At 34.9% G+C, this 18,503-nt stretch overlaps 1 protein-coding gene across 2 annotated transcripts in view; it reads left to right on the plus strand.

Moving 5' to 3' along the window:
• Positions 1–18,503, plus strand: part of LOC150102464 (uridine diphosphate glucose pyrophosphatase NUDT14-like) — a 70,884-nt gene that overhangs the window by 11,649 nt on the left and 40,732 nt on the right. The window contains exon 2 of one of the 2 annotated variants that reach the window (XM_090398777.1): positions 5,636–5,679. The exons of the other annotated variant lie outside the window; for it this stretch is intronic. Within the exon in view, the coding sequence (XP_090254903.1) occupies positions 5,636–5,679 (44 nt within the window). The remainder of the gene's footprint in view (positions 1–5,635; positions 5,680–18,503) is intronic. 2 annotated transcript variants of the gene reach the window in all.

The raw sequence follows: 18,503 nt of genomic DNA on the forward strand, positions 1-18,503 counted from the left end.
ATGGAACTTTTTCATGCCTGAAGTGGCATGAAAAAGTTCCATGTTTGGTCTCTAGAGCAGGGTTTTTAGACTGTGTAAAAATAAATAAATACAAAATAAATATAAAAATTAATAAAATGGGGGAAAAAATCCATAATCCACTCACGATACTAATGTACTATAGCCTTTGTGAGTGGGAATCATATAAAATTTAATTATTCTTTGTGTTTGAGCAGGCTTCCAAAAAAGCAATTTTTTATTTTAAATTGTTAAATTTTTCAAATTTTTTTCTTAAAATGCAATTTACAGTTATGTTTATTTTTCTTCTTCGTCTTCTTCTGCATCTTAAGTAGGGTTGCTGTTTTTAATGAGTCTCTTCCATATCCTCCTGTCATGAGTTGTAACCACATCCAAGTTCTTTATCCTCAAGTCCTCCACCAGCTCCCTCCATCTCTTCTTTGGTCGCCTGCACTTCCTCCTCCCCTGCATGATCCTTCTTCCCACATACTTGTCTTCCCTCCTCATCACATGACCACACCATCTCAACCTTGCCTCCTGTATCTTCGCTCCTAAGTTTATGACTTTCACTGTTCCCCTTACATAGTCATTTCTCAGATGATCCTTTCTGGTCACACTGCACATCCATCTAAGCATTCTCATCTCTGCTACCTCCATTCTGCTGATGTTAGTTTTCCTCAGGGCCACAGTTTCCATAGCATACTTCATAGCTATTCTCACTACTGTCCTAGATTTTGCCTCTTAGATTGATTGGTACCCTCTTATCGCATAGCACTCCAGCCATCATTCTCTCTCCAGTTCCTTCATCCAGTTTGTATCCTGCATCCCACTTCCTTCTCAGCTTCTCTATCCTCTTTCACTGTTGAACCTAAGTATCTAAAGACCCCAACCTTCCTAATGACATTTCCTTCCAGCTCCAGATCTGTCTCTTAGCTGCCATTCACTTTGCAATGCATATACTCTGTCTTACTTTTGCTCTGTCTCATACCTCTATCTTTCCAGTTTAGCTGCCACTTCTTCTCTTGATTCTGCACACAGCACGATGTCATCTGTATACAACATTGTCTAGGGTGCATCTTCTCTCGCCTCCATCACAATATTAAACAGGAACGGACTTAATGCTGATCCTTGATGCAAACCAACTGTTACTTGAAAATTTTCTGTCTCTCCCAGGCAGGTCCGAACTCTTGTCTTCATATTTCTGTACATCTCCTGCACTGACCTTACATATTTCTCTGGTACCTTCTTCTCCCTCAGACACCTCCAGACTCCTTGCCTTGACACTCTTTCGCACGCTTTCTCCAGATCAATAAACACCAGATGTAGCTCCCATTGTTTCTCTTGAAATTTTTTCCATCATCTGCCGTAACCCAAAGATAGCATCTTGTTGATCGACCAGGCATGAAGCCAAATTTCTCCTTTGCTATCTCACCTCCTGCCTCAGTCTTCCATCAAGATTCCTTTCTAGGATTTTCATTGTGTAGGTAGGACATCAACTTTATTTCTCTGTAATTCTTACAGTCTTGTGCATCCCCTTTACCCTTGTAGATGGGGACAAGAGTATTTTCCCTCCATTCCTCGGGTATATTTTCCTGTTGGCAAACTTTCATAAACAGGTCCCACAGCAGGTCAATTCCCTCTTCCCCCAGTGCCTTCCATGCTTCCACTGGGATCTTGTCAGGGCCCACCAATTTTCCATTCCTCATCCTCTCTATGGCCTCCTTCACTTCCACTCTATTAATGTTCTGCACCATCTCCCCATAAGGCTGCCCATCTTCTCTGTGAGTCCTTGCATTTTTCTCATTCAAAAGCCCTTCAAAGTATATTCTTCATCTGTTTTTTATATCCACATCTCTCCTTAATACTCTTCCTCCAGAGTCTTTGATCTGCCTTACATGTAAGATGTCCTTTGATGCCTTATTTCTACATTTTGCCAATTGATAAATTTTTCTCTGTCCTTCCTTGCTTTCTCTATCTGTGTCTTCTTCCACTCTTGACTCATCCCACTTCTGCTTTGCCTTCCTCTTAGCCCTTACTGCTTCTTGTACATTATTACACCACAACCCTCCTTCTGCTCTCTAATCTTTCCAGATGTTTTGCCAAGTACCTTGATTGCACAGCTCAGAATTGCTTTTGAATTATTTTTCCACCAATTTTGTACACTTTCTAGTCCATCTGAAATCCTCTTTAACACCCTCTCCTTAAAAAGGTGCCTCTCACACTCTTCTTTTAAGTGAAACAATTAAATTGTCTTCATCCCATGGCTTCCAAAGGTTCTTATCTTCAACCTCATTTTTAAAGTCTGCACATAGCAATCGGTGTTGCTGTGCCACTTGATCTGTTGGGATTACTTACAATTTGTTACTTCCTTAAGATGTTTTCTTCTAGTCAAAATGCAGTCAATCTGTGAACTGTGTTACCACTTCTAAATATTATCAAATGTTCTTCTCTCTTGCAGAAAAACGAGTTCATAATTGCTAGATTAAATGCTACTGCAAAGTCCACAATCCTCTCACCTTTCTGATTCACCATTCCCTCTCCATGACCACCAAGCATTCTTTCACAGTCCCTATTCTGTTTTCCTATGTGTCCATTCATCTCCTCTGACAATAACCATCTCGTTTTCTTCAAGTTCCCTCATTTCTTCATCTAGCATGTTCCAGAACTCATCTTTCTCCTCTGCTGTACAGCCAACTTGCCAGCATATGCACATAAGACGACCACTTGCTCTTCTCCGAGATCCAGTTTCATTCGCATGATCCTGTCGTTCCCAGACTTGGCAAACCAGTCTGTAGACTGGTCCCTTCCCTTCTTTCTTTCTTTGTTCTTTCTTCTCTTCTTGCTCCTTCCCCCAATGCTATTAGAGTATTCGAGGAGTAGGAGTGAATTTTTCCTATTTTGCTGTGTCATTTCATCTTATTCAGCCACTGAAGAGGGCAAGCTAGCCCCAATAGGTGCTGGTCCCAAGCCCTGATAGATGGGAGAGTTGATGTCAGGAAGAACATCCAGTCGTAAAACTTCATTGCAGCTCTAGCTATGATCAAATAAGTCAAGAAAGTGATACAATTTTTTTTTTTTTTTTGTTGAAAAGAGCAATTTCTGGCATATTTTTGGTACATAATATTTTTTGACAGCACAAACAATGACATAAAGTCACAATTTGGATAATTTTATTTAAGTGAAAAGAAAAAAACACTAGTACTCATTAACTGATTGTGAAATTTGCTTATGTTGTTTCAGTCAAACCACTTAAAATCATAAGTGGATACCTGCTGTATCCAAATTTGATTAAGAAAAAAAAAAAGTCTTTAATCCGATATCCTTTACAAAGCTTGCTTTTCGTAGTTTTCGGTGAACAACATTTATAATTAATGTGCTTATTGAACTATGATAGTTACAAATTTGTTTTGTTTTGCTCATAGGTACCCTGAATTCTTAAAACTGCAAATGTTATTCTAAACAGATATTTTATTTTAGATGATAGGCCAGTTTAATTGCTGTATATTGTTTGGTCCAGATCACTTTGATTATCTGAATCACATGATGAGAGGTTTAGTTATTCTAAGACAAGGGTGGATCCCTGAGTGGGGAGAGGGAGTAAAATCAGAATAATTAACTCTTACTTGGGATAATACACTGCTTGGTGTGTAGCGCACTCAGGATTTAATCTTGGAGGGGGAGAGTTGAGTAGACGCTTTGAGAATACACACTATGCATTGCATACGACCTGTGACTGCAGCGATTGCTAATTCATAAGTAGTATAGAAATAGAAGACACAATACAACATAAATAAAAAAAATGAATTTTAATTAGGAAAAGATTTTTGGAAAATTTTTTAGGGTTTTTTTCCTTTTTCTTTGGAGAGGTCAGGGCCCCCTGGTCCCCCTCTGGGTGCACTACTAGCTCACACTATGGTGTCAATGGACACCATACTGTGAGGAACAAACAGCCATTGCACTCACCTTAATAATATGTAGTACCTCCTTTCACTGCAGCCCTACTTGAGCATACTTTCCACAAGCATACAGTAGCAATCAACAGGAATTTTGGACCATTCTTCCTGTAGGCATGTAATGAGGTCCTGCACTGTTGTGGGGCAGACATCCCTTGACCTCACCCAATGCTCCAGTTCATTTCACAGATGTTCAATAGGATTCAGATCAGGTCTCTATGGAGGCCAATCAACAGTGGTGATGTTCATCTCCACATACCATGCAGTTCCAGCAGCAGGCTTATGAAACAGTGCCATCTCTTTCTGAAAAAGACAATGTTTCTATAGAAATGCCACAAAGCATGAAGCATTGTATTGTCTAGAATGTTCAACTACCTCTTGGAGAGGCCAAGTTAGTGGTACCACAGAGGTCTGATGCCAGACCAGGAAAAACAGGACCACACCTTCATACTGCCACCTCTGAATTTCCAGCTGATAAGACATTCACCGGACATCTATCACAGCCACACCCATCCATCTGTTTGGTAGAGAGTGTAGCTTGATTCATCACTCCATAACACAGCTTTTCAAGCTTCCGCATCCCATTGTACATGCACTTTGCACCACTGAAGACAGTGCTGCATGTTGGGTTCGGTAATGTGGAGGCTTACATATTGCTGTTCTACCATGGAAGCTCATGTTGTGAGCCTCAGTTCTGAATGTTGTTGTGTAGATTTATTTCAGACAATGCATGGAACTCTACATTCAACATGTTGGCCAATGAATGGCAGTTTTTACACATCATCCTTTGTAGCAACTTCCACTCATGTGTAGTGGGTCATCCACTGTAGGTAGCACTTGCATCTCACTCTCTGCACTTCCATCTCAGTATGGCATCACTGATGTTGACCTGGGATGGCCCAACTTAGCAATTTGTTGAACAGATAGGCCTGCAATATGGCATTCTATCACAACTCCTCTTTCAAACTCCATCAGTTTCCTTCTTGTAGCCATTTCATCTAGACACTGACTTAGGAGCATCATAGTCCTCCAATTTATACTGGCTACAAGCATGTGAATCATTTCATCGCATGATGCACCTTGCCCATGAGGGTGTCTGCTGACTTCTTTCCAAGTATATACCAAAAGTACACATACTATTCTGTTTATAATTTTTTTCATGCATTCTCTTCTTCCCAACATGAATTGATGTTATCAGTTTCCTTGTCAGTGTATAAAAAAGCTTAAAACTTTTTAGTTTAAGCAGTAAATAATTACTATTAAATATGAATGCAAAATGAAAACAAGTAAGTAATTTCTAACTGTATCCACCTTTCAGCATTAAGGAGATTTATATTCCCATCTGTTTTGTGGAAGTTTCTTAAATTTAAATGTTTTTTTTTTTAAATTTATATATATATATATATATATATTTCATATTGTATTTTTTTTATGTGAATCCTAATTACAAAGGATGGTAAACCTGTAGTATATTTTTGAGGCACTTTAATAAGCAGGGTGGTGATCTCACACTGGGTATTGAAATTTATCACCTAAAAATTCCCACTAAGTAAATTGGCTTAAACCATATTGCATTGTACTGTACAGTACAATACAACGTTCCATGTTGAAGGAAAGCATAAATTGAATTTGAACTTTTAAATTTTTGCTTTCCAATTATTCCTATAAAGTCTTTTCTTTTATAGGATGGTAAACAGAAGATATGGGACCTATTATTGATCCATGACAGGTAGGGAAAATATTTCACTGAAATTATTATACTGATGTCATTTAACTGCAGTAAACTAAAACCGTATCTTAGTTTTCTTCAATTAACTTTGCAAGCTTCATGCAAACAAGCTTCACTACATGTTTTATACGATTAGCAATAAGTGACTAATAACAATCCCCTCAAAGTATTTTTGATATTGCTGTATATTTTGTAAGTTTCTTATGTAATGCAGATTCCAATTTCAGCAATCAGCAAGGTCAAATTATTATTATAATAACTGTTTTGCTAAACATAAAATGTAAATAATTTATCTGATTGTGCAAATAGTTAATGAAATTAAGAAGACATAGGTAATAAAACTAGTAGCGAAAGGAAGTTAAATAATGGATTGCTGCAGGGATCTGTTTTATCTCCCTTATTATTCAATTTGTATCTATCTGATCTTCCTGTCACTACATCAAGGAAATTCTGTTATGCTGATGATATAGCAATAACTATACAGCATAAATCATACAGAAGAAATTCTAAATGCTGACTTAACTATACTGGATGAATATTTTAAAAGATGGGACTTTAAATAGGATTAAAATAGTAATATCTTGTTTTTATCAAAATAATAATTTGGCAAATGTGGAACTAAAAATTGAACTGAACAACAATATATTTCCATATAATAAATTCACCCAAGTACTTGGGAATCACACTTGACTATTCTCTTACTTTCAGGCGGCATCTTTCAAATTTGGCATGTAAACTAAGGACATGTAATAATATCCTACAAAGACTCTGTGGCACTAGTTGGGGTTCAAGAGCCTCTACCCTTCGGACAACAGCCCTTGTTCTGGTATTCTCAAGTGCTGAATACTGTGCTCCTGTGTGGCTAAATAGCCCTCACACAAGGATTCTCAATTGAATAATACCTTAAGACTAATAACAGGCTCTATTAGATCGACTCCAACTTATTGATTACCTCTTTTAGCAGGCATTATTAGATCGACTCCAACTTATTGGTTACCTCTTTTAGCAGGCATTATTCCTACAGAATTACACAGATTGAATTCCCTGGTTCGTGAATTTCAAAAAATTTCTGATAATCCAAACCTACCTATTCATCAGGACCTCCCAAATCTTAACGTCAATAGATTGAAATCTTGCCATCCATCACTGCATGTAACAGAAGAACTAGTCCTAAATAACTTTAATCCCCTATCAAAATGGGAGCAAATATGGAAGGAAAATATGACTTAATATTTGCATAATATCTTTAAAGGTAATTAAATCATAACAGAATCAGATCTACCTCACAAAATCTGGACAATACTAAATAGGATTCAGACAAACCATGGTCTATGTGGAGATACTCTTTACAAATGGAATAGACAGTCAGCTCCAATATGTGACTGTGGTGCTCCTTGACAGACTATGCAGCATATTGTAAAAAAATGCATCTTACATGCTTATCAGAATAACTAGAATGACTTTTTACAAGCAATTCCAAAGCTGTGACCTAGATTACAAATTTAGATCTTAATGTATAATGTTATATATATACTTTTTTATTATAACATATTGAGATTTTTATTTTAATTTTTTAATTCCTTGGATTAGATCTATGGCTTTCTTTAAAGTTTTTAACTTAAAATATTTTAAACCCTTCAACTGTGTTATATATAATGACATCATGTTTCTCTTTTTTAAACATGTTTTTGCCATGAGCTATGCATATATGTATGTAGAAAACAATTACTAAATTGTCTCCTTAAATGTTGGACAACAAATTCTTGATATTTGATTAACAGCTGCTTTATGAATAAATTCTTTACAGTTGCTTAAAATAAGGAAATAATTAATATTGAAAGCATTATCTTTCAACCAATGAGTATAAATGATAAAAGAATATACACTATGTTTATTTGGCTGTAATTAAAGTATAATAAAAAATGACTACTTTCACCACAATGGCTCTCATGGCTTCTTCTGAGTTAGAATGACATCAAAAATACAAGCAAAGGCTAACATGAATTATAACATTACAAAAATATATAAAACATGTAGGAACCATTACAACATAAATTGAAGAATGAAACCATGTGGAATGTGGGAGCTGGCACAAGTTAAGTATTGTACATCATTATGTGGAGATAGTTGGAAGAAAATTTGAAGGCTGACATGCAGAAAGAACTGATGAGCAATTTCCAAATATCACACAGGATCAATCTTCAATTCTAATTGAGTGTGCCTTGTGAAGATGACCACAGTGGATTCTTTTATGTTATGAGCAGTGAAGTTGTCCTTTATGTAAGGCATGCAGCTCTTATTCCATTCAGTGTTATGGTGTGTGAGAAGAATGAAAAACCAGGCTCAAGTTATCTTCTCTGTTGTTATTGACATCTCCAATATGTTCTATCTGTCTCATTTCCAAACTTCTAGATCTGTCCTAAGTAAGAAAGGCTAAAAAGATGGAATATCGTAGATACCAGGATGTTTGTAGAAAGGGTTATCGTGTTAAGAACACAATAAAACTTGTATGTTGTATAGTCAAAATGGGCTTGAAAGCTATTCTTATCTCATGAAATTTGAAGAGATTAGTGCTTTTGAGTGAGTCTACCAATGTAAGGGATGAAAACAAAAGTCCTGAAGTGAATGTCAGGATTTTGCTGTGTAGGAGTATGAGTGGAGAGTACTAATTTTTGTATGAGTTTGTTTGAATATCTGTTGTAAACAAGTAGTTGGAGCAAAATTTACAGTTCATCTTTTAGTTCTTTCCTTCATCTCTTGTGATGATAGAGACCATCTTTTTTTTAAAGCTTATGTATAAAACATAGTTTTTTATGATATATTGTGCAATGAGGATGAGTGCCAATAAGGACCTGTGAGAAGCCTTCATTTTTTTTTAAAATTAAAACATCTAATAAAGATAGTTTTCTTTATTTTCCAGTTCCATAGTAAATTATTTCCACCAAATTGATGGTTTACTATTTATAGATGTGAGGAACCATTTGGAAAAATTTTCCATGAATAAATCGGTACATGGAGGAGACAGAGGGCCACCCATTGCAATGCCTGATAGCTGTTTGTAAATGTTCCATTCCATCTGAAATAATTAGGAACCATTTACAATTGGCCTAAGAGAAATGTCAGCCCAGCCTTGTGTACCTGGGTGCTCCATATAGTTGCAGGGTTAAAGGGTGCATTGATTTTAACTTTTTCTTAGGATCTGTAGGCAAGGTGAGCATGCCACATATAAGATTATTAGTCTCTTCATGATTTGTCCAAGTAGGGGCATAGTGCAATGGAGAAGAATCTGCAATCAAGAGTGAAATCTTAAACATGTAGTCAGCTATATGCATGATGCCTCTTGAGTTGCCTCTATTGGCCTTGATTATTATAATAGCCTAGTTCTTTTTTAAATTGGAAATTGCTCTTTTTTTCTGAAGAGTTGATATTGCTGTTTGGAAAGCAAGATGAAAAGAGAAGAATTAGTCTTCAGTGTGTTGTCATTTGCAACAGGTTGTATATTGATCATTTATCAAAGCATCTTGCTAATCTTCTAAAGAAACCATATCAATCACAAGGACTCCTTCATTAAGAACTCATGACATTTCATACAGAAACTATTGAAAATTTCCATCATGCCATCAGATATTCTAGCTAGTCTAGATATTGCACCTTTGTTCACTAATATTCTGGTAAATGAACTTCTGGAACTTATAGACCAGTTCCATCTTGATACCTCTCAGCTTTTAATTTAATCTGAAATCATTAGATGGGACAATTTACAATGCAATGGGTAGCCTTCTGTCTCCTCCATGTGTCAAGTTATTCATGAAAAATTTGGAAAAACGGTTCCTCAGATTTATCAATGGCAAACCTTCAATTTGGTAGAAATACATAAATAATGTCTTTATCATCTGGAAATGTAGTGTTGCTGAGTTAAACAATTTTCTTTCACCTATCAACTCTTACCATAGCAAAATTAAATTTACCATGGAACTGGAAAATGAAGGAAAAATTATCTTTCCTAAATGCCTTAATTACAAAAAAAAAGCTGAAGGAGGCTTCTCACTTGGTGTATAAGTGGGCTTGGGTATACAGAAACTATTGAAGTAAGTAATAACTTCATGTTCAAAAAAAAGAATATATATCACAAGAAATGAAGGAAAAAAGTGAAGAGAGAATTCCACTATACTCCAATCACTTGTTTGAAAAGAAACTCATACAAAAATTAGTATTCTGTACTCCTACTCCTCCACAGCAGAATCCTGACATTTACTTCAGGACTTCTGTTTCCATCCCATATATTGGTAAACTTTCACTCAGAACCACTATTCTCTTAAATACTACAATCCTTTCTACAAACATGGTGGCACAGTGCTTTATAGTTCTTTGAAACAGTACTCTGTAGTAAACAACGTTTTAATTAGTATTCTATTTAAAAAATGTGTTATTGTAATTCTTGAAGTGTAGCCTGTAACTCGCTCTACCACGTACTGTAATGCTCAGCTCTATGAGAGTTGACCTCTGCAAGTAGTTTTAAAAAATTGTCTATCCAACCTGCTGTTATTCAAAGGTTGCCATTGGGCTAGTTTTCAAGGTGAGTACCTAGAACAAAGAATAGGTTTAACGTTTAGCACTAAACTCTGACATAATGGGAATCCGCTGCAAAGTTTGTGAAGAGACATGTATTGATGTTACATCTATTATGAAGTATGCAGATACTTTATAATAGTTGTTCCTCATTTTTATTGTGCTGGTCTCAGTGAAAGCCAATTTAAAAAGCTCTCCAAAGACAGGAAACAAAATTGGAAATGCACTTCTTGCAAATTTGGCGAACAACAAAGACCTACTCAGTGTTTCAACTCTTTGTTACACGACGGATGCCATTCCAGTGCTTGCCAACATCTGCCAGCAACTTCTCCCAGGGGTGGTGACTCGTGCATTCCAGAGATTAGTGACACAGACAATTTACATATAACAGATTTAATGGGATTAATAAAAGAATGAAAAAAAGATGTCAACGACTTAAGAAGTTCGACTGAATATTCCTCGAACAAAATAGATGACTTTCTGAGTATCATTGCTGACCTGACACAAAAAGTTAAGGAACTTAAAACAAAGAACTATGAACTAGAAAATGCAAATATGGAGCTGTGTAGGGAGCTGAAAATAATTCATGAAACAGTGGATGAATTGAATCAACAGGCAGTTAGCTCAAACCTAGAAATTATTGGTGTTCCTCATGAGCCACGTGAAAATGTGCATGAAATAGCAAAGAAAATTGCACGTAAAATCAAGATCAGCTATAACGAAGATGATATTAAGGCTATACTTTCCTAGTGGGCAGAAAAACAGACCAATGCCTAATCATTATAAAATTTAAAAGTAAAACGATCAGAGCCAAATGGCTGGACGGAAACAAAAGTATCAAATATAGACTAAGTACAACTGATATATGTGACAGTTTTAAGGATAGTAAAATATATTTAAATGAGCACTTGACTGGAAACCTAAAACACCTACTATTTATTGCCAAGAAATGTAAAGAAGTCAACTACAAATATCTCTGGTCAAACAGGGCAAACGTTTCATGAGAAGAGATGATACATCTAAAATATGGCAAATCAGATGCGAAAAAGACTTGTCTAAACTCCGAGAAAATAGCAAGAGTAATAACTAATTACAAACAACAGTGACAGATGAGAATAATAACTGTGATGTCACTTTCATAAATGTGTAATTTGTCATGATTGAGTAGAATTAAGAAACTTTTTATCCTCAGACACTGTAAGCACCTTGAAAATTTTGCATATAAATATAAGAAGTATTCGAGATAAATTAGAGCATTAAATTACTACTAGACAATTTAAACTATCAGCTAGATGTTCTGATATTAACAGATATCTGGTTAACGAAAAAATTTATTTGTACCAATTAAGCGGATTTTAAAATTATTATCAATGTAGAAATTATAACAAATCTAATATATCTAATAAATCTAATATATATATATATATATAAAAGCTGTATATAGGTTCCATTATTACACAGAGTCCAACTTTATACAAGAACTTGAGTGTAGTATAGATGAGATCAGAAGTGACAATGTTCTCATAATAGCGGATCTCTCAAGATTATCTAGATCTACTTGCCATGCATGGACTCGAACAATATATTAATGTCCCCACGAGAGAATTCAATGGTGGTAGAACGTGTCTAGATCATGTATTTGGGAGAACTTTAAGTGGAAACAAAATCCAAGCAGCAGTTCTGCGCCAACCTCTTACGGATCACTTTCCAATTGGTATTAAAGTGCATTTGCATGTACAGCACAGAGATAGTACAACCAAAAACATTCCCTATACAACAATTGACTCCAGAGTATTGAAACGTAACTTAAGCACTGTCTCCTGGGAAGATATAATGACGGAAACAAATATTGATACCTCGTATCATAAATTTATTGCAATGTTGAACAATAAAATACAAGACTCGATTAAAGTTAAAATAATAGACAAAATGAAAGAAACAAAGCCCTGGATTACACAGGAAATAAGACACTACTTAAAAATTAGAGATAAAGTGTATAAAAAGTTTAAGAAATACTTGCACAATCAATATTATGAACTCAGTTTCAAGTACTATAGAAATCTAATACATCATAAATTAAAAGAAAGTAAAAACAAATACTGCAGAAATGAATTCCTAAAATGCCAAGAAAACCCCATAAAACAATGAAAGTTTGTGAATAAATTATTCGGCAAAGATACAAACAAAATCTCCCCATAGTTAAAGAAATAGATAGGAATAGAGAAAATTGAGACAGAGGATTAGCTGAAGAATTCAATAACCATTTTGCCATGGTCAGTGAAAGCATTCTGAAAAATGTAAACCCACCCCTCAGAATTGCACTCTCAAGAGACTTGATAACTCCATATATCTTTTCCCCACTTGTGAAAACAAAATCAAAAATGTTATAGCTAGCCTAAACACAACCAAAACTTCAGGATATGATGGTATTAACACAAACATTGTGAAAGAATGCCAAATGTATATTTTTAACTTATCACTGATGACCGGCATGTTTCCATCAGATTTTAAGAAAGCCGTAGTTGTATCTATTTACAAAAAGGGAAACAAAAATAACTTGAAAAATTACAGACCAATCTCCCTTCTGATGGTCTTTTCGAAAATATTAGAGAAATTGGTAAAAATTAGACTCATGAAATATTTGGACAAAAACAACTTCTCTTCAAAGAATCAATTTGGTTCAGCCAAAAGTTTTACTGAACTTCACAAACACAGTTTATACCTCCCTTGATGAACATAAACTAACATTAGCAATATTTCTAGATATACCCAAAGCTTTTGACTCTGTATCACATGAAATTTTAATTAAAAAAATTAGAAGTCATAGGAATACCAGGACTGCCCTAAACTGGTTCAAAAATTACTTAAATGCCACTATGATAACTAATTGTAAAAATAAACAATAGCTATAACAGCTCCAAAACAGTAGACTGCGGTGTACTACAAGGATCTGTCTTGGGACCAATTTTATTTAATATTTATTGTATATCAATGACTTCTGCAATCTTAAACTAAACAGTAAAATAAATACTTTTGCAGATGATACAGTACTAATTTTCTCTACAGACATAGCCAAACAAATGAAAACCATCGTGAATGCTGATCTTTTGAAAATAACAAATTGGTTCCAGTCAAACTCGGTCTGAATATCTCAAAAAATAAATATGTAAATTTTAACTTGCGAAATACAACTGGCAAAATGAACTTCACTGCACAATTAATTTTGCATGATTGGAATTGCAGGACAGATTCAAATTGCAACTGCGAGAAAATAGAAAAAGTCAGTGTAATAACTTACTTTGGATTAAAAATTGATAGTAATTTCAGCTGGAAACCGCATATTAAACAGACTTTACTACCTAAACAGATTCTTAAATTTAAATATGCTAAAAAGATTATATTCTGCCTGGATTCAAAGCACACTACAATATGGTATATTAAGTTGGGGAGGAATCTTACTTACTTTGGATTAAAAATTGATAGTAATTTCAGCTGGAAACCGCATATTACTGATGTCGTAAATAAAGCAAGGATTATGTTAAACAGACTTTACTACCTAAACAGATTCTTAAATTTAAATATGCTAAAAATATTATATTCTGCCTGGATTCAAAGCACACTACAATATGGTATATTAAGTTGGGGAGGAATGTATCGCACTACTCTGAAACCTTTAGTCTCGACTCAGAATAAAGTAATTAAAATCTTAACTAGAAATAAATATAAGGATATTGCAATGTGTAATAAATACACCACACTAAACATACTTTCCCTTAAATATTTATACATCTATAGGGTACTATTATTCATAAAAAACGAATACGTAAATATCAAACAAGATGCTTTCCTTAGTAAGGGCCTAAAATATATAGTTCCAAAAGCAAATAAAGAATCTCTACACAAACACTATACTTATTTAGCACCAAAAGTATTCAACACACTACCTTTAACAATAAGAAATGAAACTAACCCAACCAAATATAAAACTCTAATCAAAGAGTATTTATTTTCCCACAGAAATGAGGAAGCTCTGTTCAAAATAATTATATAAATTATTGGTTTTTAGCATATTTGTATTCAAAGATCCAGACTCATGTATAAAACGTAAAACTTTAAATATTATTTAACATGAACATATTATTTAACTGCTTTGTTTTATTTTGTTCCTAATTAATCGTTAATCAACTTTCTCTGTATTAGCATGTCTCCTGCAATTTTATTATGTAATTATATTATAATAATATGTAATATGTATATTATATGAATGTACACATGTGTATATAATGAAAACGCATTACATAAATTTTTGTAACTTTATACATATCGTAACCTGGATAAGCTGTTGCTCTTAGGTTACACATATGATTGTTCAATATTTTGTACTATTATAGGAAGCTTACAAATAAATTTTACTAGTGTCAAAAAAAACACCATTCTGGGATCAACAATATTCCATGTTGAATATGTTGATTTTTTTCAACCAAAAATTAATGTAACAAAAGATAATTAACACTGAGTTTAATAGGTTGTAATAGATATTTAATTAAACCAACTAGTTTTGCCACATATGCTAGTGGCTTCTTTTGTGTTATGAAAACATAAAACAAATATTGCATTTTATGTTTTGATTTTGGAATAGAATTTTGGAAATAAGAAGAGATGAACATATTGGAGATGTAAGTAACAACATAGAAGACAACTTGGGCCTGGCTTTTCATTTTTCTCATACACCATAACATTGAATAGAATAAGAGCAAGCCTTAGAGGACAACTTCACTGTTCATAACATAAAAGAATCTACCATGTCATCTGACCACAAGGTACACTCAATAGGTATTGAAGATTGATCCTGTGTGATATTTGGAAATCGCTCATGAGATCTTTCTGCATGTCACAGTTCAAATTTTCAGCCTACTGTTAGCATACAATGCTGCACAATAGTTAACTTGTGTCATCTACCACATTCCATGAGGTTTTAGTTTCAACTTATATTGTAATGGTTCTTATGTGTTTTATAGATTTTAGTAAAGTTATACTTCATGTTATCCTTTTCTTGTATTTTTTGTCATTCTAACCCAGAAGAAGCCACAAGTGTTAATAGTGGAAAAACTGGTTTATTTTCATTATACTTTTTTATGACCCAATAAACCCAGTGTATTTTCTTTTATAAGTTAATATTTGAAGATATCAATTCGTGATGCTTCTAATTATTTAATATTAAATTGAAATACAATTCTGTTTTGTTCAGTGAGAGGTTGAAAGCACAAAATCAGGGAAACTAGAAGTATTGGAGAGTAAGGGGGGGGTAGTCCAAGTGTCAGTTCAGCCACCCCTGAGACAAATGGTGTGTGTGTGTGTGTGTGTGTAGAAATGAGTGTTCAGTGCAGATGTTACACAATGTAATGATGTTACACAAGGAGAACTGTGGGTCTGAGGGGATGTTGAAATACATGTACACAGATGCAGTCAAACTTGGCCAAAAATTATAGGTATCAGTGATATCTGCTTGACAGAAAATGATGTAGTTAGAGAAATAGATTGTAAAGGATATTGTGATATCAGGCAGGATAGAGGGAATGGCACAGGAGATGGAATATTGTTGATGATAGATGAAGAACTTTAATCAACAGAATTAAAAATTAAAGAGGATTTTAGTTTTGTGGGTGGGAGATGGTTCATTGGAAGCTGTCTAGTACAAAACAGATGCCAGTAGGACAAAATATATTGTTAGCTGTTGTTATAGACCATGGGATCCACAGCAAGATGGTGTTTTGCATTGGCAGATTAGCATAACGAGTGCAGACCGAGCAACTATTATGTGGGACTTTAACTATGGAGACATAGATTGAAAGAGAAAAGAGAGAATGTCAAGATGGAAGTGGAGTTTATATATTGCTAAGGGATAATTACCTGATAACAGCATGTCATAGAGGGGACCGGACATGGCACAGGAGATGGAATATTGTTGATGATAGATGAAGAAAACTTTAATCAACAGAATTAAAAATTAAAGAGGATTTTAGTTTTGTGGGTGGGAGATGGTTCATTGGAAGCTGTCTAGTACAAAATAGATGCCAGTAGGACAAAATATATTGTTAGCTGTTGTTATAGACCATGGGATCCACAGCAAGATGGTGTTTTGCATTGGCAGATTAGCATAACGAGTGCAGACCGAGCAACTATTATGTGGGACTTTAACTATGGAGACATAGATTGAAAGAGAAAAGAGAGAATGTCAAGATGGAAGTGGAGTTTATATATTGCTAAGGGATAATTACCTGATAACAGCATGTCATAGAGGGGACCAGCAATTTGAAACTGTTGGATCTGGTAATAGCATAAGATGTACCCATAACCAAGGTACTCTGCTTTCAGCGGGGTGAGGGAGAGTGACCATGCAGTCTTGTTCCAGGAAACTGCTAAATATGTGGAATTCTGTCAAGAAAGGATTTATGTTGAGCTATAAAGTTGGTAATTATGACAGAATTAGGAGACATCTTGCTGTGGCTGGAGAAGCTACAAGTCACTGCATACCCATGGTCAGGAGGATATCAAACCAAATGGAGATTAAATAGATGAGCAGTGCAAGCAAGAAGGGTGAGGTGACTAGAATTGTAAGAAAGGCTAAATCAAATTTTATTTATATACACCGTCTTGCCATAAATATTTTTACAACTTCTGCACACTTCCATGCTGCCCACAGAATTACGTGAGCCTGGTTCTGTTTGTGGTACTGTGTGTCTAGCCAACATTCACTTGTTTATCAGTAGAGAGAGACAGAGTTATCTAGCTGTACAGGTTAACCTGCAGTGGGGAGATGATGAAAACTTTGTAGCTGTTTCTTGGAAGAACAAAATCTACAAACAAATAGAGGGAACCACTATGGTTCCACCCCACCCCCACACACACACACATACACACACCATCTTGCTGATTTTTACATGGAAAATTTTGAAAATCGAGCCATAGACTCAGCCCCTCTCACATCTTCTATCTGACTAAGATATGTAGATGACGTGTTCTCTGTTTTGGCCTCATGACCCAGACCGATTAGACTCCTTCCTCAGTCACCTCAATAGCTTACATCCAGGAATCCAATTTGCCTACTCACACAGGCAGATACATTCACAAACTCTCCCACCACCACCTCTCTCAACAATATGACATTATTAAAACTCTAAGCAATAGAGCCCACAAGCTTTGTTCCAGTGGAACCTCTCTTTCAACCGAACTCAACTGCATACACAACACCTTCCTTTCCAATGGCTACAGCAATTACAGAATTAAAAAAATAATCAGTTCCTCCCCCATTCTCCAGCCATCTCTTCAGAAATGCCAGGTCCTTAAAAAAGTACAATCTTCACACAGCATTTAAGCTCCATAGCAACTTACTACCAGTGGCAGCCCGTACATAAGCACTGCGACACTGCAGCACCCCCAAGGAAAAAATTAAAAATTTAAATTTTGTTTGTGTTTATAAATAATAACAATGCTTACAACATTCTATAAATGCAATACAACATGTTAAAGGCTACAGCTTATGTTTTGACATTGATTAAATAGTTAATAATTGGAATTGTTCGATTAATGCTTTAGATTACGAAATAGATGCACTGCAATCTAACGCCGATATTCGTTTGTACTTGTCATTGCACATTACATTATTCCCACACTGCCCAAATGGCAGTGTATTTTTAGTATCCTTACGCTCATTATTTCTGTGAGATATGAAACATTTATTATTGGTGTGTGTGCGTTGTGAACTATTTTTTGTAAATCTTATTTTATTTTGTTAAAATAACATATAATTATTTATTTATTATAGATACAAGGCTGAATTATGACGAGTGTCACTGTTGAAAATATAAAAAGAATTATATTTTTTCAATTATCGTTACACGAAACAAATGCACTGCGATCTTCGTTTGTGCTTGTGAAACTTTTATTATTGGTGTTTGTTCGTGGTGAGGATGAAATATTTTTAATAAAGCAATTTTTATATGTAAATTTATTTATTAATAAATTCGTTACTGATTAGAATTTTTTTTGTATATGCAGCACCCCAACTTAAAATTTTCACCAGCCGCCACTGCAAGCTACTACCCTTACCCTTATGATTTGTGTTCTTCTAAATGGATAGCTGCTGATCCTTCATTTCTTTCTCCCCTTCATTGATAACGTCCAAGAGTTAATTAGATCTCATTCTGAAGAACTGAGTGATTCTGATCTGCTAAATTTAGATGCACAGCAGGAAG

This window comes from Typopeltis vanoorti, chromosome 10, assembly GCF_054136105.1.
Source record: "Typopeltis vanoorti isolate ZY-2024b chromosome 10, IOZ_Tvanoo_1.0, whole genome shotgun sequence".
NCBI classification, from domain to species: domain Eukaryota; kingdom Metazoa; phylum Arthropoda; class Arachnida; order Uropygi; family Thelyphonidae; genus Typopeltis; species Typopeltis vanoorti.